The sequence below is a fragment of the Raphanus sativus genome, chromosome 5 (genome assembly GCF_000801105.2).
Source record: "Raphanus sativus cultivar WK10039 chromosome 5, ASM80110v3, whole genome shotgun sequence".
In the NCBI taxonomy this organism is placed as follows: Eukaryota; Viridiplantae; Streptophyta; class Magnoliopsida; order Brassicales; family Brassicaceae; genus Raphanus; species Raphanus sativus.
This window is the reverse complement of record NC_079515.1, coordinates 24,507,204-24,532,714: the sequence shown is the minus strand read 5'-3', so window position 1 is coordinate 24,532,714 and position 25,511 is coordinate 24,507,204. Positions and strand designations below refer to the sequence as shown.

Below are 25,511 nucleotides of genomic sequence, written 5' to 3'. Positions count from 1 at the left end.
ATTTTGAGCCCATCCCGCTTTGAATCCGTCCCGCTTTGAGCCCGTCCCGCGAGGCCCGCAAATAAAGGCCTAATCCCGTCCTACAGCAAGCTTTTACGGGCCACGCCCGCGGTCCAGGTCCTTAATTGCCATCCCTACCTAGCAAGCGTAAACTAAATCCGTAACCACGACTCCCTCCCTATGTTTGTCTTTAAACCATTTTCCGACCGGATAACGATTAAAGTAATCGGTCATAATAATCTATAAGGGTAGAATTGTCATTACAAAGAACTCGTATTTTTCGTTGAAGAAAAGTAAAAAAAAAGGCCCAAATACAATCCAATCCACACATCCTTCCTTCAATCTTTCTGACTGAGAGAAGAACAGATAAAACTCAAAGAAAAACAAAAAGCTTTATAATAATAACAAATCTCCATCGATCGTTGATTGCAGCTAAAGAGCATCTGAATCCTACCCAGGTTTATATCCATCTCTCTTTCTCTCTCTGATTAGCTACTCTCTGAATCTTCACTTCTCCAAGATTGTTGTCAACCCTTTCAATTTACATCGAGAAGAGAAAAGAATCGATCTTTATCGATTTTGGATTTGAAAGTTTCCTTTTTGAGGTGTAGGGTTTCTTGGTAATCTCGTCCACAATGACGACTTCTGTTTGCCCTTTCTCCAAAGCTGCTCGTCCCGACGACGCCTCTGCTCGAAAACAAGGCGAAACTACTGCTTCTGCTTGCCCTTTCTCCAAAGCCGATGCCTCTGCTCGAAAACAAGCCGACACGACAGCCTCTGCTTGCCCTTTCTCCAAACCTGATGATGCCTCGGCTCGTAAAGCATGTCCTGAAAACGAAGGAAGAGTGAACAAAGAGGAATCAGCTGATTCCGCAACGGTGCCTGCCAAGTGCCCGTTTGGTTATGATTCCCAGACGTTCAAGCTTGGGCCTTTTAGTTGTATGCTATGTCAGGCACTTCTGTATGATAGCAGTAGATGTGTTCCTTGCACACATGTGTTCTGCAAGTACGTCCTAGTTGCTTAGTGTTAAATAATTTGCCTTCTTTTTTTTTCGTTTTTTTTGTTTCTTGATAGTGTTTTTTTTCTTTTCTTTGGTTGCAAGGGTGTGCGTGTCACGGTTTAAGGACTGTCCTTTATGTGGCGCTGACGTTGAGAGTATTGAAGCTGATGAAAGCCTTCAGAAGATGGTTGATCAGTTTATTGAAGGTCATGCTAGGATCAAGAGGTCTGTTGTGAACAGCACAGATGAAGAAGAGGTCGGGAATGATAACAAGAAGGTGATTTACGCTGATGTTTCCATGGAGAGAGGTTCTTTCTTGGTGCAACAAGCTATGAGGGTGAGTTCATATCTCTAGCCTTTGTTTAACTTAACTGGTAGTTGGTTGGTTATATGAGTGTCCTTCTGTCTGAGATCTTGTTGTTGGACGTTGTTCTTATTCTACTTGTATGAGCAGGCATTCCAAGCTCAGAACTATGAAAGTGCTAAATCAAGATTGGCCATGTGTACCGAGGACATCCGAGATCAGCTTAGGAGGGAGGGAAATACACCAGAGTTGTGTTCACAGCTTGGTGCAGTCCTTGGTATGCTCGGCGACTGCAGGTATGCTCATTGTTTCTTTCATTTGATTCAGACACTTTGATTTTCATAGGCTGAAGAGGCTATTGATCTTTTGTTTGGTGTGTTGAAATCTTTCTTAACATAGTTGTTCTTGTTACTGCAGCCGAGCAATGGGAGACTCAAGCTCTGCAGTCAATCATTTCGAAGAGAGTATTGAGTTCCTTATGAAACTGCCGATGGATGATTTGGAGGTTTCTACCACACTTTTTGTGAATTTTTATTTGGAAATTGTTACCATTTTATTAACAGTCGGTTGCTAAACTTGCAGATTACACACACACTTTCTGTATCGCTCAATAAAATAGGAGATCTCAAGTATTATGGCCAAGACCTAGAAGCTGCAAGGTCGTATTACTGCCGTGCTTTAAATGTTAGACGTGATGCCATGAAGCATCACCCTAATGCTCCTTCACAAGTAAGCCATCATGCTATTTCAGTTCTGCTCTTCACAAGTATCATGTGTTATTATTACCTCTTAATTTCTTAGAAAAATGGTGGGGACAAGAAAAAGTGAAGTGAGCTATTCTTAGTTCCTGTGCTCATTTCAATGTCTGGCTGAAAGAATTTTGGTGGTAGTTAAGTTGTTATAGCATGTGTGAAAGCTTAGTTGTACATCATAAGATCTGTTTCCGTGGCACTTGTAGATCATAAATTATAGATTTGCGTGCATTTTTAACCATAGATCATAAGCTAAATATCTAGAGGCATTTGTTATGCTGTTGGAAATCTCTCTTTGGTTTCCTTGCAAGTTAAGTCCTGAAGTTGCAATATGCTTTATGTATTAGATCTGATGCGTAAAATAGTAGACTGTACATCAATATGCTCTCATAGATCCACATTTGCGCTAAGATTTCTCATATTCTTGGATGTTCTGATATATGAAGAACAGTATGCATCTTTTAGGCTTTTAGACCAAGTCAATAAAAAAACACATATCCTACTCTGAACATTAACCTGTCAGTCTAGTAGATGAAGATAGTAACTATCCTAGGGGTCGGTAGTTGAGACTCTTTAGTTAACCAAAGTACTATTACTTAGTGGCTAGATAAGTGTGTAATAAATGTCTCGTTGGTGAATAGAGAAACCTTTACTAACTTTGGTTATTACTTCTTCAATCTCTATTTTTAGATTCTGGATGTGGCGGTTTCCTTAGCCAAAGTTGCAGATATAGACAGGGCTCTACAAAATGAAGATGCAGCCACAGATGGTTTCAAGGAAGGCATGAAACTACTGGAATCTTTGAAACTGGACTCTGAAGATTCTGCTGCTCTCGAGCAACGAGTAAGATCTTTTGCACTATTTACATTCTTCCGCATCTCAAAACTTACTAAATGTGCGTGCAAATTTATCTGACAAATGTAATTTCTTAACATGACCGCAGCGTATCTCTGTGCTGGAGTTTCTGAAGAAGCAAGTAGAGAAGCCTGAAGGGTCCGCAGAAGCTGCAATCTAAACTGATGCAGGCTTATTGTAAGTATATATATAGACTGTACTGTACCACTGTCGCATTTTGGCTTTGAAATAAAGAGACGAGAAAGCAAAAATGTTGTGTTTGCGCTTTAAGGATCCAAAGAAACAGAGTGCTCTGTACCTTGTTGATGGTTTCAAAATTATATACACTCTATGAACTTATGAAGAAGGCATGATATGATTGTATGCACTCTATGAACTTATTATGAAGAAGCTGTTTACAAGAATGTAAAGAGTTGTGAAAGAATCTGAGTGGTTGTTACTTATTGGTAGATTAGAGTAGATTAGATATATCTTAAGTGTGACTAACAGTGTTGTGAAACTGCTTTCTGTGTTTCCTTTCAGTGTATAATGAAATAGACGAAACAGAGATTCAGTGTTTATGATAGGTTCTAGCTAGATGTGTATTGCTCGTATATGTCTCGACTCTCGAGTATCACTATCACTTAAGACGTCTACATTGACCAACTATGAATGAAATAACCGTGGAATAACTCAAAATCTTGATATTCAACTCCTAAACGAAACCTTGGGCGTCATCTTTGTGATACTTCCATTCTAGGCTACTACTATGAGAAAATAAACTCAAAAGTATCGCAGTTTCATGAAATCAAATTTAATTCAAAATGATAAAAATAAAACTCTTTCAAATATTTTTGAATCGGAAGAAACTGCTTAACTAATATTCTAATGTTTTAAACCTTCAGATTACGTCTTCGATCTATAATTCTGTCTGTTTAAAATGGAAAACAGTTAAAAATTTAGTTGAGAAATATATCACTAAAACTTTCTAAACTAATATATAAAAAAATTTAAATTTGTAATTAATGTTTACCTTTGACCACAGGAACATGTTTTGTACATCTTATCACATCCTTAACTTCTACTAACTTCCTAAGCCTTTCTTAAACTCGTTGGTTTATAATGATATATCATGGATCTTTCTATACAAAGGCAAATAAGGAAAAAATATTGTTATCATTCAGGAAACATATATGATTCCTGGTAAAATACAACTCACATCAAGTCAAATCAAAGAATTAAAAAACATTAATCCCTTAATTCAGCAAACAAAAGTACAATCTTTGCCTTTATCCAACAAGAGATAAACTTTTTTTTTTTGAAACACTGATATAAACTTGGTTCAAACATAAACTTTAGCTTACTTTAGGGCCTTATAGGGTAAGGGAAAAAAGTTAAACCAAATCCACCTGCACTGATATTGACGTTTACAAACGCCGTTAAGTATGCCATCGTGTAAACATCAAACAACGTAGAAACTTAACGGAGCTCTGTGAGTAAGTAAACGGAAAGTAAACTAAGCCTGTTTATAGCTTTGGTCCCCTCTTCCACCTGTAGAGACAGTTGATTTTAATTTAAGCAGTGTCTTGTGATTAACCATCATATATGTCCATTCCACTTACCAAAAAGGAAAGTTTATCACTTAGTTTTCATCAACTTCTGAACTTACCTTTCATGGATTCGGCAATACCTTCTACTTTAGTAACTCAAGTGGGTCCTTTACTTCTTCAACTCTTTCTCTTTCACTTCTTTCTTCTTCTTGTAATAATATTATATCTCTTTGTCCTCTCCGCCAAATCTGTTCAACAAAAGATAAACAGAAACTAAAAAGAAAGAATAATGGCGAGAGGGAAGATCCAGATCAAGAGAATAGAGAACCAGACCAACCGACAAGTGACGTATTCCAAGAGAAGAAATGGTCTGTTCAAGAAGGCTCACGAGCTTACGGTTTTGTGTGATGCTAGGGTTTCGATTATCATGTTCTCTAGCTCCAACAAGCTTCATGAGTTTATAAGCCCTAACACCACGTACATAATCTCTCTAAAATACCACTCTTAAACTAAATTTGAATCATTTTTACTTTACTTTTTCTAGTTAATGACTTGTTGTTGTGTTTGGTTTTGTTGGTTGTAGAACAAAGGAGATCATAGATCTGTACCAAACGGTTTCCGATGTTGATGTTTGGAGCGCTCACTATGAGGTTTTTCTTCTTCTTAGATCTTGATTCTTGTTCTTGACATGTGTGTTTTTTTTTTTTGGTTCGGTGAATTTTGGTTATTCGTTGTTGTAGAGAATGCAAGAAACCAAGAGGAAGCTGTTGGAAACTAATAGAAAGCTCCGGACTCAGATTAAGTACTTGTTTCTTTCTCCTCTCACCACCTCTCTTAATTTAAACAGAAAAATAGTTATAAATTTTGATTATTAATTTTAGGCAGAGGCTAGGTGAGTGTTTGGATGAACTTGATATTCAGGAGCTGCGTAGTCTTGAGGAAGAAATGGAAAACACTTTCAAACTCGTTCGTGAGCGCAAGGTATATGTTGCCCTTATCTAGGGTTTTAATTGTCATCTTTTTCGTTTTCTGATTTTGAATTGTTTTGAGTTTTGTTAAATATAGATAGAAGACTTTTGTTGTGTTAGTTAGATGTTGGAAAGGTAAGCATTTAGTTTTACTCTTGCATCATTGTTAATCCATATGTATGTTAATTGTACAGTTCAAATCCCTTGGGAATCAGATCGAAACCACCAAGAAAAAGGTTCAAATTAATCTTCCTCTATCTTCACTCCCTTTGCATCTTTATCATATTATCTGTCTCAAAAAAAAATCGTGTGATTTGATATTACGCACTTGTTAAAACTGTTGATAGCACTCTCATCTAACCATGTCACCGTTTGTGGCATCCAACTTTTTCAAACATAATTTTACATTCCATTTTTTCTATAATTATAGTCTTTAAATCTTAAACGTATATTTGATAACGAGATTAGTAGATCTTTTTAATCAAGTATTCTTGTGTTTGGAAACTGTTATCTAGCATGAGTTTCTTACAATTATAAAATGAAAAGAATAAGTGACTCATGAGAACTTCATATCATAATACACTTAACTACGATTAATTGATTCCAAATATTTTTATGACTTAAACAGCTTTTGTTAAAATATTACTCCCTCTGTTTTTTTATATAAGTAGTTTTGGTTGAATGCACAAAGATTAAGAAGGATATTATTTATTTTAAAAATAGCATTTGATATATAAATTAAATATAGTTAGACCAATCATAAATAAGTCCACATTATTTGATTGGTCACACTATACCCAATAAAAGTAAAAGTTACATAGAATAATGAAAACTACTTATATTTTGAAACAAACAAATTTTCCTTAAACTACCTATAATATGAAACAGATGAAGTATTATTTTTGTTAGAGAAATTCATGGAATGAGATTTTCTAATTAAGGTAATGTATAAAAGGAAAAGCAAGAGTATATTATAGTGATGGCATAAAAGCTAAATGAAAGTGAAATGGATTAGACAGTTAAGAGTCTTATTCATTTCAGCCTCTTCATAGTTTCTCTTGTGGTTTACTCAATTGCAGAACAAAAGTCAACAAGACATACAAAAGAATCTCATACATGAGCTGGTAATGTCTCTTGTTCCCCTCTTTTTTTTGTTTTTGTTTTAAGCATAATAGAAGTGTGTGGAGATGGAGTCACTCTTACGTTTTCTCTCTTTAGTGAATGACTTCAACATGTCATGTCCCTTGGAGTTAACAACGTTGAATGTGGAATATGGCCTTTTTTAATATAATTTCTTTGATGAAATAGGAGCTAAGAGCGGAAGATCCTCACTATGGCCTAGTAGACAATGGAGGCGACTACGACTCGGTTCTTGGATATCAAATCGAAGGATCACGTGCTTATGCTCTTCGTTACCATCAAAACCATAATCACCATTACCCCAACCATGCCCTCCATGCACCATCTGCCTCTGACATCATTACCTTCCACCTTCTTGAATGATTAAGGGTTAAAAGGTTGCTGTTATTTATCATTATCTATCTACTTTATAACTACTTGAAAAGCATAAGGCTGGTTCTACTACAACCTTAAACTATCATGTTTCTTAATTATGTATTTCTTACTCTTAAGTAAGGATTGTGTGATTAGTAGCTTGCTGCTTTGACATATTGTGGTTGGAATGTTTTCAAGACTGTGTATGATATTATATTGTCGATTTCCTACTTAACCTTACTCCGTATTTATCTCTATATTATCATAAGAGTTGCCAAAATAACTAACTTAGTTCGTATGATTTCACATCTAGCTGGAGGGTTGGCTAGCTTTTTGGTTCAGAGGGTTACATGAATTCAAGAAACTGAGGACTCGATATTTAGTTTGATATGGTGTATGTACAAAAGTAGAAGCTTGAATGTCACGTTACTTCTTAACTTTAAATATTAGTCCACTTTTTTTTAATTAATTAGTACTCATATAATACCCCCATATTAGTTGCTTGCTGCTGGCTTGCTGCTGAGAAGCAATAGCCCTTTGAAGTATTGCTTCATTTCGGGTTGCAAAGGCTATATCCTTCAAGTGATCTATATAGCCTTTGAGACCTTCTCTTTGCCTAAGATTCTTCTAAACTTCCCCCTTTGTATAAGTGCCTGAGATTTAGCCTCCTTTCTGTCTTGCTCTGCTTACCAAGAACTAAGTGCAATACTTTATGGACACTTTTTTAAGTTTTTATGATCCTTTAAATTAGAAATGTTACCTCCATTGTGGCTTAGCCCAAGTCTATATTTCGTAGGTTAAGGTAAAACAGTTAAGGTCTTACCAATACCATTTTATAGTTTGGCTATACAATTTGTCAACACTTATACCTCTGTGTTCCGTTTCATGATTTTTTTAGTTTTTAAGTTATTGCCTTATCTAAGAATAGGCGAGGGAAAAAAGAGGACCATACATTGATTGTTTAGAACCAATGAGTAAGCCCTGAAACGGAATACAAACCCTAATGGAACTCAACAAGAAGAAAAAGAAGAAGCAAAAGAAAATAGAAAAATTCAACCTAGAAATGCCAAAGCTCTCTCCCCTCAGACAGAATAGTTACAAGAAACAGAGGTTATTGTTGCTGTTGTTGTTGTTGATGATGAAGCAGAGTCAGTAGACAAGCAAGACAACGGAGAAGACGACAATGAAGTTGGGCTCTCTCTTCCCACCACAACAACACCATCGCAGCAATCGAGATTCTCCAAGCTCAAGCACTCGTTCTTCCCTTCCTCGAACATGAAGTCAATGTTATCCTCAAACCCCATCTCATTGAAAAGCTCAGGATACTCGATAGGATTCTCACGAGAGAGATTTGAATCCGTCAAAAACGGAGCAAACCCTGAATCCATCATACAGAAGTCCCAAGCCAGCTCATTGCTCTCTGAAGAATCAATGCAGCAAGTGACCACCGCCTCCTCCGTTTCTTGTTTTTGCTGCTTCTCAGTCTTGTCTTCTTTTGCTTCTTGCGGTTCTTCTTCTTGTTCCAGACACTGCTTCACTTCTTCTGTTGGCTCTTCTTTGGCTTCCACTTCTTGCTTGGCTTCAGCAAGAACAGCCTCTTGATGATTATTGGCTTGGCTCACAGGGAACGGGAAGACACCTTTTTTCTTTAACCGGTCGATGTAATTACTAATGTCGAAATTGGTCACTGCGTTTGCACCTCTGTACTCTATAGCCGCCATGTCATATGCAGCTGCAGCTTCCTCCTGCGTATCTGCGCAACCCAACAAAGTCAGCGTGTTTGAAAGTAACAGTTTTCACATAATTGTTTGTTTACTTCACCAAACATGTGTTTCAATATGTATTTTTTTGCTTTTTAATATTTTATTTTTAGAAATTTAAGATGCCTAATAAAGACAAAAAGGGAATTAGGTGACGTGTTAGTGGGGACAACTAGGGTTACATTATCTGTGTGATGCGTATAGAGCATAGGCGTGGACGAGACCATTTCTACTCCACTCTCCGCCGCTCTATAAACGCTAAAAAGAGTCCCAAGTTTGTAGCTTAATATATAAATAATTAATTACACGAACGTTCAATTACTAACTAATTATCAATAATTGATACCCACCTAGTATCAACTCTTACCTCTAATAAGTAAAAACCATGACTACTAACTTCATAATTTGCATAATAAATTTAGAAGATTTCCACAGAAAAAATAAATGTTATAAAAGTAGGATGTTAAAAGGCAATAATTTACACTTCCAAAAATAAAGTAGTCAAGATTTTGTTCCTGCGGACAAGATGAAAGATATGGTAGAGAGAGAATGAGAGAGATAGAGATGAAACATGCACGTGAGGGCTCGTGACTGCTACTGAGAACAGACTCAACTCTTAAAACCACTCTTTAATGAAACCACCACACAAACAAAAAAAGTAGACCAGATCGACCTCGGGTTTGGTCCTAGCCCCTCTGACCAATTTTGTCCTTTTTATGAAGTGAGAGTGTTACCACGTGACCTACGCGCTACGCGCGCCTTTACACTTGTAACGTACTACTATTTATTCACATCTACGACTTTCATTTTCTTGTAATTATGCTCCTGGCTCCCCTCTATCCGTTTCTTTTTATTTATTTAAATACAAAATAAAATCGAAATATAATACTAGTATGTGTCTTTTTGTTATAACACTGCCTATATTATTATTTTTTGTAATTTAACACTGCCTATATTTTTGCAAAGGGTCAATTTGCTCTATATTCACAGCAAGCAGAAAAATCAAAGAAGTAACCATGTATGACTTTTATGGGGAAGTGTGTCTGTTTACCACAAAAGTGGACAAAAATCTCCTTCTACGCGCGTGATAGTCTGTTTGACGCATTGTGCACAATTAACTAACTATACTATACTATACTATTTTAAAAATAGTATAGAAAACAAATTGATACCAATACTATAAAAAAGATTATATATTTGGTTAGTTTACACTTATATTTCTATTATTCGATTTTACAATAGAATGTAACACATTAACATAATATATAACAATGTTACTTATTTCTATGTTTGGAAATGGTTTCGGAAAATCTCCTATACGCTCCCTTGATCTTATGTACCCATTTTCTATAATTTTATTTTTGATCAAAACCCAAAATCCCAAATCAAATCCTCCCTCCTTTTCAAAACTATACCCTAACCCCCCCTCCCCCCCATGGATTAGTGAACCCATGGGCAAGTATTTAACTTCTACACCTTTCAAATTTGGAAATCAAATAACTCTAAACTCTGAAACCTAAACCCAAATCATATACCTTAAACCCTATACTCAAACCATAAACCATAAACCCAAAAGAGGAGGATTTCCGATTTGTGAAGAAGCTAGTGGCATTGTCAATAAATTTGAGGGATTAGTAAAAAACCACCATAAGAAGTAGAGGAGAAGATGAAACATACTATATTACAATCATTAAATAGTATAGTCGTCCAATGTAAGAGGATACACCATTAGCAAAGGGATGATGGAGGTGATGAAGTAGGGGGAAAAATACCACAAGAATTGGAGAAAAAGAAGAGACAATGGGAATAGATGATGAAACAATGATTGGCGACATTGCTGGAAGACAAGACATAGAGATTATGTAACAGTACACATCGTTGTGTACTATTCAAATTTATCAAATAGTATAGTTCGACGTAGTGTATACAGTTCATTTTCTACACTAGCTCTAAACCCAAACCCTAAACCCAAACCATATATCCTAAACCCAAACCCTAAACTTAAACCCAAACCATAATCCAAACCATATACCCTAAACCCAAATCATAAACCCAACAATGTATCCAAACCATATATCCTAAACCCTAAACCCAAACCATAAACCCTAAACCCTAAACCCAAAGGAGGAGGATTTCCGATTTGTGAAGAAACTAGTGGCATTGTCAATAAATTTGAGGGATTAGTAAAAAAACACAATAAGAAGTAGAGGAGAAGATGAGACATACTATACTATAATCATTAAATAGTAGAGTCGAGTAGTGTAAGAAGATACACCATTAGCAAAGGGATGATGGAGGTGTAGTCGGAATTGATGAAGTAGGAGAAAAAAATACCCAGAAGAATTGGAGAAAAAGAAGAGACGGTGGAAAGAGGTAAGGAAACAATGATTGGCGACATTACTGAAAGACAAGACATAGAGATGATGTAACAGTACACATCGTGGTGTACTATTCTATGTTTATCAAATAGTATGTTCGACGAAGTGTATACTGTTCATCTTCTCCACTAGCTCTACGCATCCTCTGATTCTTAATCCCATATATATTGGATAGTAGTAAAATTGTAAACCCAAACAAAGATATGAAGAAAAAATCAAACACTTGGTGGATATGATAATTATACGTCGTGTAACGTATGGTTTCATAAACTTGTAAATAATCATTGAATAAAAGAAAAAAAAAACAAAGATCAAGTGAGAGTGAGAATGAACAGGAATAAAGGGTAATTTTTGTCATTATACATATTATATAAAGAATATCGTAGCACTCCGTTCACTATGGTTACCGCCTCAATTCTAATTGTACTATAGTCATGCGTCCAAATTTCCCTTTTGCAAAACTGAATCCGAGAAAGTCAATAAAAACATCTTGAATTTGAACGAAAAATAGTATCTTTTTTTTCCAAAAGATTAGATCCATTAATAACCCAGGACTCGATCAAAACAATTGAAAAGAGGTACTATTACTTTTCAGTAAAGAGTTGGTACAGTAAAGAGTTGGTGTTAATATTCCCTTCTGCAGAGTTTTTAATTTTTTGTGTTCAGAGTATTGGATCCACAAAAATGCAGAATTTAAAAGGTAATTATGCAGAGATCAGATTATTAAAAATAGATGGGAAAGAAGAAAAAGTTAGATTTGATTAAAGATAAAAATCAATTAAGAGGTGAAGTGAGGGGACATGATGTCAAAACTCTCGTCTCACGTGAGTGTGTAAAAGCCCACTGGCTACCCATTACGTTTATTCTAATTGACTAATTAAACAAATAATTATTTGCTTAATCCTTAACAGGAAGTCTTATAGAAAATAAACTAATTAAAACATTATAATAACTATTTTCAAATCAAATACCATATTAGTTTTGTTAAGGATCCGTTATCCCCGGTAGTTTTTTGAAAAAATATTCGATTATGCTAGTGACTTTTAACAAAAAAAATAATTAGTCTGATATTATTTTTAACAATTTATTATTCAAGAATAAAGAGTCAAGGATGTACGTACTATAGGTGCCGAGGTACAAGTACTTGTTTCCAAACACCCTTCCAATCCTAGCTTCCCATCTTCCGTTATGGTGATGCCTGTTTTCCCATAATTTGCAAATTCTTATTATTTTCTTGTTTTTCAGAATATAAAATGGGAAAGAAATAACAAAATATGTTTAATACATGTAACAAATCATTTGCGCGAAAATCAAGTTATAAACTATCACATATTTACAATAAACATCTCGAAATTTTGCAGGAAAAGTACTTAAACAAAAGTTAATTATGATAGAGAGAGGGAGAATATCTGAAAGCAAATCTTCAGGAAAATAAAGTCCAGCTTTTTAATTTCCAAAAAAATGACATTTCCTATTTTGTTTTGTTTTTCTTTAGTCACCACCATATTAATTACTTTTTCAAATAATGCGGAAAAGGAAGTATTAATTTCTGGATTTGGTATAATTAATTTACCAAATCAAATTAAAACCAAACACGTAATTAAAGAGAGAACCAACCTGGCGACGCCGCGATATTTAGAGACGCCTCTAGAGAAACCACTGCTCTGGCGGCGGAGAGAAGCCAAATACTCTTCCTTTGTACCTCTCTGCATCTCCTCCAACTCCTTTGCGTACGTCTCAACCTGTGATGAATCAATTTTTTTTATTATTAAAACCAAATCAAACAAACACATGCATCAATCGATCAATCAGTGAATCAAAATATTTTTCTTACCGGAAAGTTCAAGATGGTGTCGGGACCCCAGTACTTGAGAGCAGCTAGATCGTACGTGTGTGCTGCTGCTTCCTCGCTGTCATATGCTCCTGCAATTACGGCGTCATAGCAGTTGAGATTCCATCCTCTTGACCAAATCAAACTCTTTTTTTTAATTTCTCAATTTTTAAAAAAGAATTAAAAATAAATTACCCAGATAAACTGATGAGTAGAAGAACAAGGCGCAGAGTGAGGGCAGTGACGAAGTAGACGAGATCAATCAAACAACAGAAACCAAAATCAGATTTAAAAAAAAAGGCCAGATCTTTATTACAGAACCAAGATGGGTTTGTTGTAAAAATTAAGAACCTTGTTTGCCTTTCTTGTTCTGAATCGAATTCCACGAGCTTTTGTCCCATAGATGAGCCTCGTATCTCCCTGTCCATCTATGTCTGTAACATGCAGTCCAAATGCAGTTTAGGAAAAAAACATAAAACCCAAATCAAATCTAAAAAGAATCAATCAATCATTCAAACCTAGTGACTCCTCTGTAGATAGAGCTGCGTCTGGTGGAGGCAGGACTGGTCGGATTCTGTGTTTTTTTAACATCACAAGGAAGAGAAGATTTCTTAGCCCTTTTGGCTCGTTTAGGCCTTGGAGTCTCTGGTTGAGTCGGAACTATACAAGCCGAAGAAGATGTAGACGAAGAAGAAGAAGGAGAAGTGGTTAAGGGTCTCTTCATTAAAAAACTCTTGAGGAAAAATAAAAAAGGAGAGTGAGATTTTGTGTTTTGGGGGAATGAAGTGGCTTTACCAAAACGAGGAGATGAGAAAGGGGAAGTTTAAATAAAAACCCTCAGGACTCTCAGGGGAGGAGTAAAAGGGCTTATGGGTTTGATTAACAAAGTGTTAAAACAAAACAAAAAAATAGTTGCAAGACCAAACACTTGGCCTTCTGTTGCAGCCATGCTACCAATAGCTTTACTCTCCACGCTGTCCCTTATTTTGTTTTTGGCTTCTTTTTTTTTTGATTTTCTGTACGTTTTTTCTCTTCATTAATTCTTTGTACGTTTTATGTTTTGGCAATTATTGACTAGCTTTCATTAATAAAAAAAAAAACTGGGAATCTTTTTGGAATCCAAAATAAAATAATATATGTGATATAATTGAGTCAATGAAATATTATGATTGTAAATAACAAAATTGTCAGTTTTCTAATATTAAAGATGAATTGAAAATGCTAAGTAATCTATAAATTATTGAACTGTATTAAATTTTACATTAAGGCTAATCATTATATCAAATTTGACATACAGATTATTTATAAAATTATGTGAAAGTAATTATATATACAATCCTAGTAAAATATAATATATTAAAGAAAAAAACTGCTCATTAATTTTATAAGGGACATTTGTAGAAAATAATATTTGACTAATACAGTTGAGTTAAATATAAAACCGTGTAATTTTAACTTATACGGAATAATTTTCACGGTTTATAAATTTGTAACGGCTAAAATATGTGTACATGGCTGTTTATATTTTTTTAGAACACCAGTTACATATTTTACTTATTGAACAATATGATTTCTATTTTTTAAAAAAGAAATAGTGTTAGAAAAAGTTATTTTTAGTTTGGTTTGATTTTTTAAAACTATGAAATCTTAGAAGTAGCTGTTTATTTTAGAAAATATAGTTGGTAAAAATACACATATTTTCATCTATATGAAAGATGCAGTCTTTTCCATCTTGAAATTAAATATCTGTATTTTTAAAATCAATAAAATTGACCTGTTAAAATACTCAATTTTGTTACCTTTTTATTTATATAATTTACTGTTTTCAAAACATCGTATATCGAATAAGATATATACCAAACAATACTACTCATAACTTACTAAAGTTCTATAGTATCAACATTTTTAATTTATAGAGTTTTTACCGTAGTTTCTTAGATAAGTTGTAACCTAATTAAAATTAGATGCATCTTTTTCAGAAATTGATTAATGTTTAGCTGATAGTAACCCAAATTATACATTTTTAACATCAAAATGCTATTTTACTATTCAAATTATAGGTGGTTTGGGAATCCATATTGAAATTGAATACCCAATAAGAATAAAATCACTATAAAAGGTAGGAGCAACCAAAAATCTTCTCTATTAAAAGAGAAGTACCATTTTTATCTACTATAAAATAGTCATACTAGTTAGGTCCATATATTTAGTTACATTTTTTTAATTATTTACATTAGTTTATTTAATGTATAACATTTCTAAATAATTATAAAGATATTAATAACAAATCTGTTATAACCAATAAATTTAAATGTTAGTTTTTGTAATAACAAAATCTGTTGAGAAACAAATCTAAGAAAATCTTCTTAAAAATTTTATTTTTTAGTTAATACACTGATTAATTTCGTAATTAATAGTATAATATTATTATAAATTAACTTTAATTAAAATTTTATTATAAACAAAATAATAAATTATATGCTAATTTTATAAATTTTATAATTATAGTCTATACTATATTAAAATAAAAGTAATAAATGAATTACATTTTAAAATTATATTAAATTGGAAAACCAATATATTTTGAAAAAAAATATTTCATTTAGATAAATAAATAAAATATCATTCACCATTTAAAGTGACTAAAATATCATTACTTTTTAAAATGATTAAAATTCGTAAATTATGTAATAGTTTTTTACAAAAGTAAATTTGTTAACATATGTTTAATTTTTATTTTTAGAACTATATATTATCTATTTATTATTTTAAATGACAGTAATATAATATCTAAAATTTGTTATATACAAAATAGCATAAATTTTTTATATTTAAAATAAAAGGTTACCCGCACGGATGTGCGGGTCGAAATCTAATATACACTTAAAACGCTTAACTGGAACATATATATATATATATATATATATATATATATAATGGCATCTATATCTGTCCAGTAAAATGTCTAATTGAAATAGTTGCAAATGTAGATAGTATATTGTTTATACTAAATTATATTGAAATATTATGATTGCAAATAATAAATGTCAAATTTTCAAATCTTAATTGGTAAATTGAAAATATCAAGTAGATAAAATTTGAATTACAATAGATTATTGACACATTCTTAGAGCACAAGAATTGCATTTGTACATGAATAAGTGGATACAGTTAATGATATCACATGTACGAGACTTTCAACTAGGCTTCAAACACCGCAGGTTGCGCATAAACCCCTTCTTCACGGTTTTGGTATCTATTTCAAATAACATTAGCTAGCAAACGAATGAGATACATTATAAATCAATACGTTTCTGAAACGACAACTATATTGCTAGCTAAACTAAAAACTTTCACACATTACCGGAAGACACATCAAACATGACTAGTGTTTTGACACACTTTGTGTAACCTAAGATGTAAATGTATCTGATCAAACCAAAGAATACCACTCATTACACTTGGTTAGCAACAAAATCCAGTGACTATATATAGATTTTAGATAGGGTCTAGGGATGATCAGTCATCAGTGCATCTTTCGATAGAAAAAAACTCTAATAAAAATATATCATGTTTTTTTCCAGAACATCTAGTTTAGATGTTTACTCCTATTACCGTGTTTAAAAATAACTAGACGTTGAATATAGAAATCGAAAGACGAGTGGGATATTAGGCGCTTTTCAAGGCTATTAAAGCTAGTAGTGATTAAGACTAGGAGCCGTCTCTTCGACTTCATACTGTCTTTCCAGTTTCCTCTTCTCTAATCGTTATAAAACAGTATGTTTTGTGTTTCTTCTTCTCCCACTCGTGTCTAGTCCTGAATAGATTTAAGTTTGTCTTAATAGGCACGTTAAAATTTTATCTCGTTTCGTAATAGTTATGTCTTACGTTCCTCCACATAAACGACATGAAAACGTTGCACTCAGGGCATCCTCTGTTCCACCTTCACTTCCTACAAAACACAAAAATACAAAGATAATCTACGCAAATGATTTCATTTCCAGGTGGTTTCTCGTTGGTTCAGAGCACAACAACAACAGCTTTCAACTTGTGCCCGTTTCTCCAGAGTGGAGGAGATGGCCAGAAGACAAATCGTTGGTAATCTTAGTGAAGAGCGAGTCCGAAAAACTGGGAACTCCATGGCTATGGGTAGCAGAGAAGGTTGAGAACGATCTTATATTGGGATTTGGTAGGGCAAAGAAGATGCTTCTACGTTATGCATCAGAGGATGTTAACCTCAGATTGATCGCTCGGTTTGGTAAACTTGTATTCAATGGGTAAAGAGTTTTGACTTTTCTTTCAATTTGCTTACGCAAAAACTGTAACTTTCTCTAGTGATCGAACATGAAACTTTTCATGTTATCATCCAAACACTGTGTTTACATGGTGCAGATCTTCTAGTTCATCAGGCACTTTAAGAGATGAAAACGTAACTAAAAGGGTACTGGAAAAACTCAAGAAATCATTTAATACAAATGTTCCGAAGTCATATGTCGAGAACGTTGCGTATGGAGTTGTTCCTAAGATGGGACTCTCTGTTGAAGAGACCAAGGAGTTGTATCATGTGAAGGTGTGGTGTGTCTTCTTTTCCTTTTTATAGTAATCATTTTCTTCTGTTTAATTTTGAAAAGTTTGAGGTTTGTTTTTATGGTTTTGTAGGTATTTGACGACACTCGTCCTGATATAACCATCTCTTGTAAATGTATGGTGGACCAACAACATAAACGTCTCAATTTCTATAAGGCAAGTTCTTTTTTCTTTCCTCTTCCGGTTTCCACATTTTTAAGCATGACAATAGAAACTGCCTCGTGTATCTTCTTCAGGCTGAGCTTAATGCTCTGAGGCACTTAACTCTCGATGTATCATGCCTTGATCAAGACCTTGACATGAGACTGTCGGTTGATTCAAAAAGGACACTAACTAATCTATCAGTGAGTCCAGTTTGGTCTATTTCATATGTAGTATCCAAGAAAATGAGATAAAGTATATACTTAAAATATGAAATATTGTCTTGGATTGTATCCAGGAGAATGAAATCAAGAATCTTAAAGAACTGACAGATTCAGCAGTGATAGATACTAATGTGAAAGGTGGGTTAAAATGGCCGCTTGGGAAATCATCATGTGGTGATCGTTATAGCGTCTGCGGTGTGTGGCATACCGTCACAACAGCATACAGGAACTCTAGTTTGAGGCTTCAAGTCCGAGAGGCTGATCGGTATGATTTCAGAACTGGAATTGGAGGAAGTTCGAGGGAAGTTTTTCTCAAGCTAAAAGCCTTAAGCAAATTACTAAAGGTAAAATATTCATGTTTCTTGAATTGTATAGTGATGGTCAATTAAGTGACAATAGTTTTTTTTTTTTTTTTGCCAATATCAGGAGGAAGATGCGGAGAGGAAATGTGTTTCGGACATGCTGAAAGATTGTCTGGAAACAGTGTGGGACTACTTTTTGAAGACACAAGTGTAGTCACTGTTGTTTTCTTGTGTGTTTGCATGCTTTTGCCACTCTACTCCAAACTTTGCTGCTTTGACACATTTTGGCTCATTTTTAATTGGGAGAATTGCTAAAATCAACCCAAAAGTTGATTGCAACCCTAAAAGTAGACCCCATATTCAATCAATTGCAAACCCAACCTAAAGGGGTGTTAAAACTACTATTTAGTCCTTGCGACTAAACAAAAAAATATAAAGTCATTTTACTGTTCTGTCCTTCGTAAGTCTACACATAACAAACATAGTCTACATATCCGTAGACATCATACACAGTCTACATTGTCGACTTAATTTGTAGTCTACGTTGTAATTTAATCTAGTTAATTACTTTTAAAAATATATAAAATTATTTTTTATGAAATTATTAATTAATCATCAATGTAAAGGTTAATATGAAGTTTATAAACTAAATTTGTATATAAGTGAACAACTAAAAAGAATATATGTTGATTTGGTAACCATGTGTGTTCATGGTTTAGTAACAAAAGGTTACATAACATGTTATATCTATCTTTAGGGTTAGATTTAGATTGATTTTTTTTTTGTTCAGATTAACATATTATTACTGAATAGTTTATATTTTGTAAATTTTATATTTGATACAATAATTTCCTATCAAACTAACATATAGGTTTGAGTTTCGTGGTTTAGGGTTTGAGTTTTGTGGTTTAGGGTTTTATAGATTTACAATTCAGTCTACTTTAATAAGTGTACAAAAAGTCATTTTTTCTTCTATAAATTGAGTTTATGAATAAAAAAAAGTGAAATCACACATTGTAACTATTAATAAATAAAAAAAGAAATTTAGTATTTCATATATAAATTTACTAAAACAACAATATAAAATAGAAATTAAAATATTGTAGACTGATAAAAGGTCAACTCTCATCGAATTTAACCTAACCGGAGTGAACCAAGTAAATTCTAACCAAATTCAATCTTCTCTCCGGTAAGTAAATCTCTCCGGTTTAGTGTCTGTCGACGTATCAAGCTAGCATTTTAGGATTTGAGTTTTGTGGTTTAGGGTTTCGTAGACTTAAAATTTAGTCTACTTTCAAATGAATGTATAAAAACAATTATTTTTGGGAAAGTTTTATTTTCCCGCTTAAAATTTTCCCGCTTTGAATATTATTTTTTTCAGAATTTTTTTTTTTGAAATTTTACATAATAATATATTTTGCTTTATTATATTAAAATGCAAAACCCTAATCTCATAATTTTTTCTCTCTCTCTCACGGCGCTCTTCCTCCTCTTCTCATCTTCTCATGAACTCAAGATCCGACTCAAATCTCTCACGCCGGACCACCTCTCTCACGGTTACCTCCCTCTCTCTCTTTCTATATATATATATATGTCTCTCTATGTCTCTGTGTGTTTGTGTGAGTTTTGATTCGTATTATTTTTGTTCTAGGCGGAGGAAGATGGAGAAGAAGTTTGACGGAGGAGCATGGTCTCACGTCTCCAGATATATGCCGCTCTTTGTCCAAGCTTGCTCCCCTGTTTCTCTTTTATTTTTATGTTTCTATCCTTCTTGAAGCAACTTCTGATTCTTCTTTTTTATTGGAACTGTTTCAGATCTGAAAAGAGTTGTGTTGAAGTCTCGATTTTGAGGAAGAGGAACGAGGATCTGGTTAAAGGTCTGACTTTTCCTTTTTGGTATGAAGGAGAAGGAGTTACCAGAAACTAACACAGTCCATGTCCGAGCTGGACGATGTATTGTCATTATTTATTTGCTGTAAAGTTTGAAACTTTTTATTTGGGTTTATTTATATTGACTTCAATTTCGGATTATTCCTAGGTTGTATCCGTAGGTTCAAGGACTATGAGAAGCAGTTACCAGAATCCAAAGGTTCCTCCTTTTTTTCTTTACTTTTGCATCATTTTTGTTCCTTGGGTTTTGTTTTGATTGGTTTTGTACTTTTGTTGATTCAGTTTTGGCGAAAGAGGCTGGCATTGATGAAGATATGGCTGGGGAGCTTCGAAAACAACTTAAGGTTTACCCTCTTTATTTCTCCATCATGTAACTACGTAACGCTCTTGGACTTGGTTCATAGTTTTGTAACTTTGTGTTTACTTGTGTCAGCTGATGTTTACTTTTTCCCACCATCCTCTTGACGCCAGAAACATATTGCTTTAAGGTAACTCGTGGAGAAGAAGCTGTAATTTGGACTGGTGACCTTGTAGGTACATGCTTCCCTTTATTACTTCTGCTCCTTTTATCTGGTTCCATTGTCTTCTAATCTCCACTACTAGGAATAAAACGCAATCCGATGGTTTATTCACCATTTTATCTCAATCATTAAAAAAAAAAACTTAAACTGTGACTGAGCCTCTTTTGTCAACTTAAAACCTAAAACGCAAGTCCATGTTATTTCTCTTTTGTTCTTCCAATTAGTGTTTTATGTCAGTCTCTCACATAATATACAATGTCCATAACTTCTTTACCTCATCCGTTTCTTTTTCTTTTTCCTGATTTCAGTGGTTATGCAATGCAATGCATGCAAGTTACCGCATGAACCTTGTTTGGCTCGTGAAGTGACTCAAAGAAGATCATCTAGCGACTAGCTTGAAAGATTCATGTTGTTGAAGACTGTAATGTCTATTCTCATGTTTATGATCTATATGTGTACCCTTTCAGTTGTGATTGATTGCTTTTGTAAACTTGCCAAGAGAAATCGCGAGTAGTTACAGTCTTATCCATCTTTCTTAAGCATTGATTGCATTCTTTGTGGCCGCTACAACTGCCTTAATTGTGCAACCATTTTCTTGGCTATAATTGGAGGATATGAAGTTTTGGGTAATAGGTGTTTGTATTATATATAAGTTTTGGGTAATAGGTGTTTTTATTATATATGCCTGTACTAGACTATATTGTATTGTGTTTTTTGGAAACACTTGTAATTTGCTTGGATATTAATTTTCTTTACCGACTGAAAGTAGACTTCTTTAATACAACTTGAAAGGAATGCATAAAAGTTAAGGCTTGCAATTTATCAAAATTTCATCATGTAACACAACATCAAAGCAATAGAACATGTGTTGAGTACACAATACGGACTCAAGACCACAATTTCAATATAAGTATGTGTTTAGTACATAATACTGACTCAAGACCACAATTTCAATATAAGTTTCACATTCGTCTATCACTCATAACATCTATTGTAACTATGTTTGAGAGTCTCATCTAAACATTTCTGTTTTTTTTTTATCTCAAGATACTTGGTAATGATCTTACCTGTCACTCTTCCATAAACTTCTTAACATTCTTCAACCACAAAAAGTGTTCTTTCTTCACTTTTAAAATTATAAACGTAGACTTACAAATATGTCTACACTTATTAACTAACTACATAGTCAAACCAAAAGATTGATACTTTCATAACTATAAGAGATATAACTTTTCAAAATAGCTCAGGACCATTAGGATTAACTAACAAACAATGTCAAACAATAAAATCTTGAAAATACATCATGAATAACACACAAGTTCACTTTTTATATATTTTCGAACGTAGACTTTTTTTTCCGTCAACAAATAAATAGACTTTCTTATCAGTTTACATTTGTAGACTGTCTTGTAGGTCTACTGTTTGGGTTAGTTTTTGCAATTGCAAAATTCACGGGTTACTATCTGTATTTTAAAAAATGTTATAATTTTATACAAGTAGACTTTGTTTTCAGTCTACGTTTTGAAAATGTTAGCTTTTGCAATTGACCAGAATTCATCCCAGATTTGACTTTGAAAAGTAGACTTCATATATAGTCTACAGTTTTTTTTATTTCTTAGAACAGGTTAGTTTTTGCAATTGACCAAGTTGACTTTCGAAAACTAGACTGACACGAACGTCTACAAATGTGTAGATGTTATATGAAGTCTACACATCAATCCGCTGGGTTAGTTTTGCATTTGACCAAAATAAAATAGTAGACTTCATATGCAATCTACTTTTTTTTTCCTGATTTTAGTAGACTGAATAAGAAATCTACAATTTTTTTCCATCTTGGTCAACTTTTTATAATTTTAGTCAAATACAAAACTAACTTAATCAACGGAGTCAAAGTTTGGGTCAAATGCAAAACAGACCTTATGTAGACTTTCATAGCAGTCTACTTGTTGTAGACTGTTGAAGAAGTCTACTTTGAAAAGTCAAAAGTTCGGTCAAATGAAAAAACTAACCTCTTTACGTAGACTTCTTGGTAAGTTTACGGGATATTTTTTTTTGTTATCAAAGGAAAAGTCGTAGACTTCCAAGGAAGTCTACTTTATAGGTTTTTAAGCATTTTGGTCAATTGCAAAACTAACCTGTGCGTTGACTTGTAGACCGTAATGTAAGTCTACGTATAGCCGTAGACCTACAAAGCTGTCTACATCCGCGACACAGATCTGAAAAATGACGAAAATTATGTGAATAGTTACCTTTTTGCGGTGTGAAACTCGTTTCCACCCTTTTCCACCGTCCAAACTCCAAATATGAGCAAAAGGAAGGAACTTTGATGACCCTTAAGAGATAACACTCAAAAATTTGAAGTTGTGCTTATGAAAATGAAAGTTATGTGAGTTTTTTAGATGAAAATGAAGAGGAAATAAGAGGAAATGAAGATTTGTTTGTTTAGAAACACAAAAAAATGGTTGAGAATTGAATGATGGAGGTGTAAAGAGCTCAAAAATGGTTGTTAATGGTGGTTGAAGAATTGGTGATAATGGCATGGTTGTAAATAAGAAAAAATGTTTAGGGTGTTATAGGTTTTTTAGCATTTTCGAATTAATTAAAAAAATAATTAATAATGGCAATTCTGTAAATATTTCAAAAACATAAGGATGAATATGAATTTTCAATGGTGAATAGTAATAACAAAAAAAAAAGAAGTTGGTTTTGGGATTGACTTGAATTTCTAGGTTGTTTTTGCAAGTACCCCTTTTTAATTTGTGGCAGTGTCCACAGTATCTTTTCGATTGGGAAAAGTATTTGATTTATAATGATGTATTAATTACGGTTTTAGATTTTTAACTTTGTTTGCGTGTACGTTTTTTTTTATCAAAAACAGTTGGTATTGATGAATTTGACATCCAAAAATGAATGTATTCTCTTTTGGTTCACTTTCGCAGTTTACAACTTTACATAGATTATCGAATAGAGGAATGCATGATCATTTCCTTCAAAAGTTTCAACGAAATCACTTCTTATCAATCAGCCATACCCAAATTTCGAAAGATACCTATCTTAATTATTTTTATTTTTCTACTTTTTTTAACTGGTTAATTGTATATTATTTGGTAACTACTAATTACTATCAAAGTTTTTTGATTTTTATAAGAATAAAGTTGATACTTGGTCAAAGTTTTAATACTATAAGAGAGGATCACTAATCTAAAATCACAGCTGAAAATAACTAATTCTGTTGATTTTCAGTATGATAAACCATGTTTAATTTTTGATATCTAATAAACCAGTTCAATGAGGTTTATCTGATGTAAACGAAAAAAGACTGGTAGTATAGTTTTTTAACATGAAAGTACAGTATTAGGGTTTATTAATGGGATAATTTGGAAAATACTCTAATAATAGTTTCAAATTTGAAAATTATATTTTCTTTTTAATTTTTTGAAAAGTACACTTTAATAAATGTGAAAAGACATTTTTAACCAGATTAGAATTTCAGTAATTACAATATACATTTGAAATTAATAATGATAATATTATAATTCTATAGGTTTAAGATAAATTCTCATGCAGAGTTTTTAAAAAGCTAAAGAAAACGGATTTGTTATTAGAAACTAATATTTCAGAATAGTTTGAAACCTGAAACATAAGTTATCATCACTTCACTGGTTCAAGAACAGAGAGTACAACCCCTGACACATTATCTCGTTATGGGTTATCATCATTGAAGAACGGAGGACTAAAGTGGAAATTCGGGATGTCTTCGGAACTGAATCTACGATTCTTTTTATATATTCACTGAACACGACACGAACCAAAGCAACCAACCAAAAGACTTTATCTCACTGTCTCTGCAAGGTTTCTCTTACTTTCTAGAATCATATTCCTTGCCGTAACGTCTTTGCCTCTGTAATACGTCATGTTCTATTAAGTTCTTAAACCAGTCATCCATGCTTGACTAGGTTTTAGAATCGAAGCACACACGTAAGATCAACAAACACTTCCATAGCACTTCCTTGTTTCACAAGTTATCTATTAGTTGTATCAGCACATGTCACGGGATTGTATCAGCGTCACAAGTTACTTCTTGTAGCTCTCCTAATATATGATCAGCCCTTGCATCTTCCTTAATCACCATTCTGGTTCAGCATTCTGTCTCTGTCTCGTGACGTACTAACATGTCGATTAGCACATCACTCTTAAAACTCAAACAGCACAACACTAGCAAATACAAGTTACTTCAGTGACTAGGCTAAAGTAGGAGAGGGTTTCACTAAAGTCCTCTAGAAAATAAACAAAACCAAATCCTTTATAAGGTCTCTAATGGAAAACGTAAACATAAGTTTCTTCAAAAAAAAAAACATAAACATATGCTGGTGAAATCACGAAGAAGAAAAGCCAAATCACCTTTTACGAAATCGAATTACACTTGAAGGGATGGGTGAAACATTAACAAACCTCCGAATGAGAAGAAGAATAAAGATGAAGCTAGAAAAAGAAAAGAGAAAGAAAGTTTTTGAAAATTGGAGAACAAAATATCAAAAGGAAGAAGAGGAGATCGACGACTTTCACTTGTTCTTTTTTTTTTCAAAATTAAATAAAATATTTAGATAAATTAAAAAGATATTGCGTAGATATTATAGATATTTCTATCTTTTAAAACTTATTTTTGTTGAAACTATTATTTTAATATTAAATAATTTATAATGACATAATGTTGATAATAATATTGAATATTTAGAATGGATATTTTAGTAAATTCATATATACGAAAGTGTATTTTTCAAAAAACTTATATAATGGTGTAATTTTCAAAATAAAATCTTAAGTCAGGGTATTTATCCAAAAGAAAGTATTGAGGTTTATTCACTTGGGAATGAAAAGAATGAAGAATATATAAACCAAAATGAGCAAGAATGGATATAACTTTAAACCAGCAAAAAACCAAAGAACCGAAAAGCAACCAATTAAAGGAATACT

General features: G+C 33.3%; 4 protein-coding genes across 4 annotated transcripts; 3 read left to right on the top strand and 1 right to left on the bottom strand.

Annotated features, from left to right (window-relative positions):
• The first annotated feature begins 300 nt into the window (after nt 1-300).
• On the top strand, nt 301-3,316 carry LOC108856246 (protein NCA1). Its single transcript, XM_018630010.2, has 8 exons — nt 301-458; nt 612-1,006; nt 1,104-1,338; nt 1,456-1,601; nt 1,723-1,810; nt 1,888-2,034; nt 2,748-2,900; nt 3,001-3,316. The coding sequence occupies exons 2-8, from the start codon at nt 636-638 to the stop codon at nt 3,070-3,072; spliced, it is 1,212 nt and encodes a 403-aa protein (XP_018485512.1). The 5' UTR covers nt 301-458; nt 612-635; the 3' UTR covers nt 3,073-3,316.
• A 1,349-nt stretch (nt 3,317-4,665) lies between these two features.
• Nucleotides 4,666-7,162, top strand: LOC108859485 (floral homeotic protein APETALA 3). Its single transcript, XM_018633390.2, has 7 exons — nt 4,666-4,918; nt 5,025-5,091; nt 5,182-5,243; nt 5,323-5,422; nt 5,604-5,645; nt 6,489-6,533; nt 6,718-7,162. Exons 1-7 carry the CDS (start codon nt 4,731-4,733, stop codon nt 6,910-6,912), a joined length of 699 nt encoding a protein of 232 aa, XP_018488892.1. The 5' UTR covers nt 4,666-4,730; the 3' UTR covers nt 6,913-7,162.
• Nucleotides 7,163-7,836: 674 nt separating this feature from the next.
• LOC108857239 (ethylene-responsive transcription factor WRI1) lies at nt 7,837-13,808 on the bottom strand. The gene is made up of 7 exons (XM_018631198.2): nt 13,391-13,808; nt 13,224-13,306; nt 13,068-13,076; nt 12,876-12,964; nt 12,659-12,783; nt 12,163-12,239; nt 7,837-8,656 (listed from the first exon to the last, which is right to left on the bottom strand). The coding sequence occupies exons 1-7, from the start codon at nt 13,594-13,596 to the stop codon at nt 7,986-7,988; spliced, it is 1,260 nt and encodes a 419-aa protein (XP_018486700.1). The 5' UTR covers nt 13,597-13,808; the 3' UTR covers nt 7,837-7,985.
• A 2,732-nt stretch (nt 13,809-16,540) lies between these two features.
• LOC108860812 (uncharacterized) lies at nt 16,541-21,068 on the top strand. The gene is made up of 12 exons (XM_057011302.1): nt 16,541-17,130; nt 17,282-17,442; nt 17,532-17,579; nt 17,696-17,803; nt 17,899-18,168; nt 18,251-19,682; nt 19,778-19,847; nt 19,942-20,079; nt 20,165-20,215; nt 20,299-20,360; nt 20,450-20,550; nt 20,846-21,068. The coding sequence occupies exons 1-6, from the start codon at nt 16,752-16,754 to the stop codon at nt 18,338-18,340; spliced, it is 1,056 nt and encodes a 351-aa protein (XP_056867282.1). The 5' UTR covers nt 16,541-16,751; the 3' UTR covers nt 18,341-19,682; nt 19,778-19,847; nt 19,942-20,079; nt 20,165-20,215; nt 20,299-20,360; nt 20,450-20,550; nt 20,846-21,068.
• The last annotated feature ends 4,443 nt before the right edge of the window (nt 21,069-25,511 follow it).

Bases quoted from the DNA above. Each gene is read 5' to 3' on its own strand.
- LOC108856246 (XM_018630010.2), top strand. From the start codon at position 636: ATGACGACTTCTGTTTGCCCTTTCTCCAAAGCTGCTCGTCCCGACGAC. The intron at 1,602-1,722 runs GTATGCTCATTG...TTGTTACTGCAG, and splicing joins GGTATGCTCGGCGACTGCAG to CCGAGCAATGGGAGACTCAA. The intron at 1,811-1,887 runs GTTTCTACCACA...CTAAACTTGCAG, and splicing joins TGCCGATGGATGATTTGGAG to ATTACACACACACTTTCTGT.
- LOC108859485 (XM_018633390.2), top strand. From the start codon at position 4,731: ATGGCGAGAGGGAAGATCCAGATCAAGAGAATAGAGAACCAGACCAAC. The intron at 4,919-5,024 runs GTACATAATCTC...TGTTGGTTGTAG, and splicing joins TTTATAAGCCCTAACACCAC to AACAAAGGAGATCATAGATC. The intron at 6,534-6,717 runs GTAATGTCTCTT...TTGATGAAATAG, and splicing joins AGAATCTCATACATGAGCTG to GAGCTAAGAGCGGAAGATCC.
- LOC108857239 (XM_018631198.2), bottom strand. From the start codon at position 13,596: ATGAAGAGACCCTTAACCACTTCTCCTTCTTCTTCTTCGTCTACATCT. The intron at 12,240-12,658 runs GTTGGTTCTCTC...ATGGGAAAACAG, and splicing joins AAATATCGCGGCGTCGCCAG to GCATCACCATAACGGAAGAT. The intron at 8,657-12,162 runs GTACGTACATCC...TGGGTTGCGCAG, and splicing joins CTTGTACCTCGGCACCTATA to ATACGCAGGAGGAAGCTGCA.
- LOC108860812 (XM_057011302.1), top strand. From the start codon at position 16,752: ATGTCTTACGTTCCTCCACATAAACGACATGAAAACGTTGCACTCAGG. The intron at 17,443-17,531 runs GTGTGGTGTGTC...ATGGTTTTGTAG, and splicing joins AGGAGTTGTATCATGTGAAG to GTATTTGACGACACTCGTCC. The intron at 17,804-17,898 runs GTGAGTCCAGTT...GATTGTATCCAG, and splicing joins GGACACTAACTAATCTATCA to GAGAATGAAATCAAGAATCT.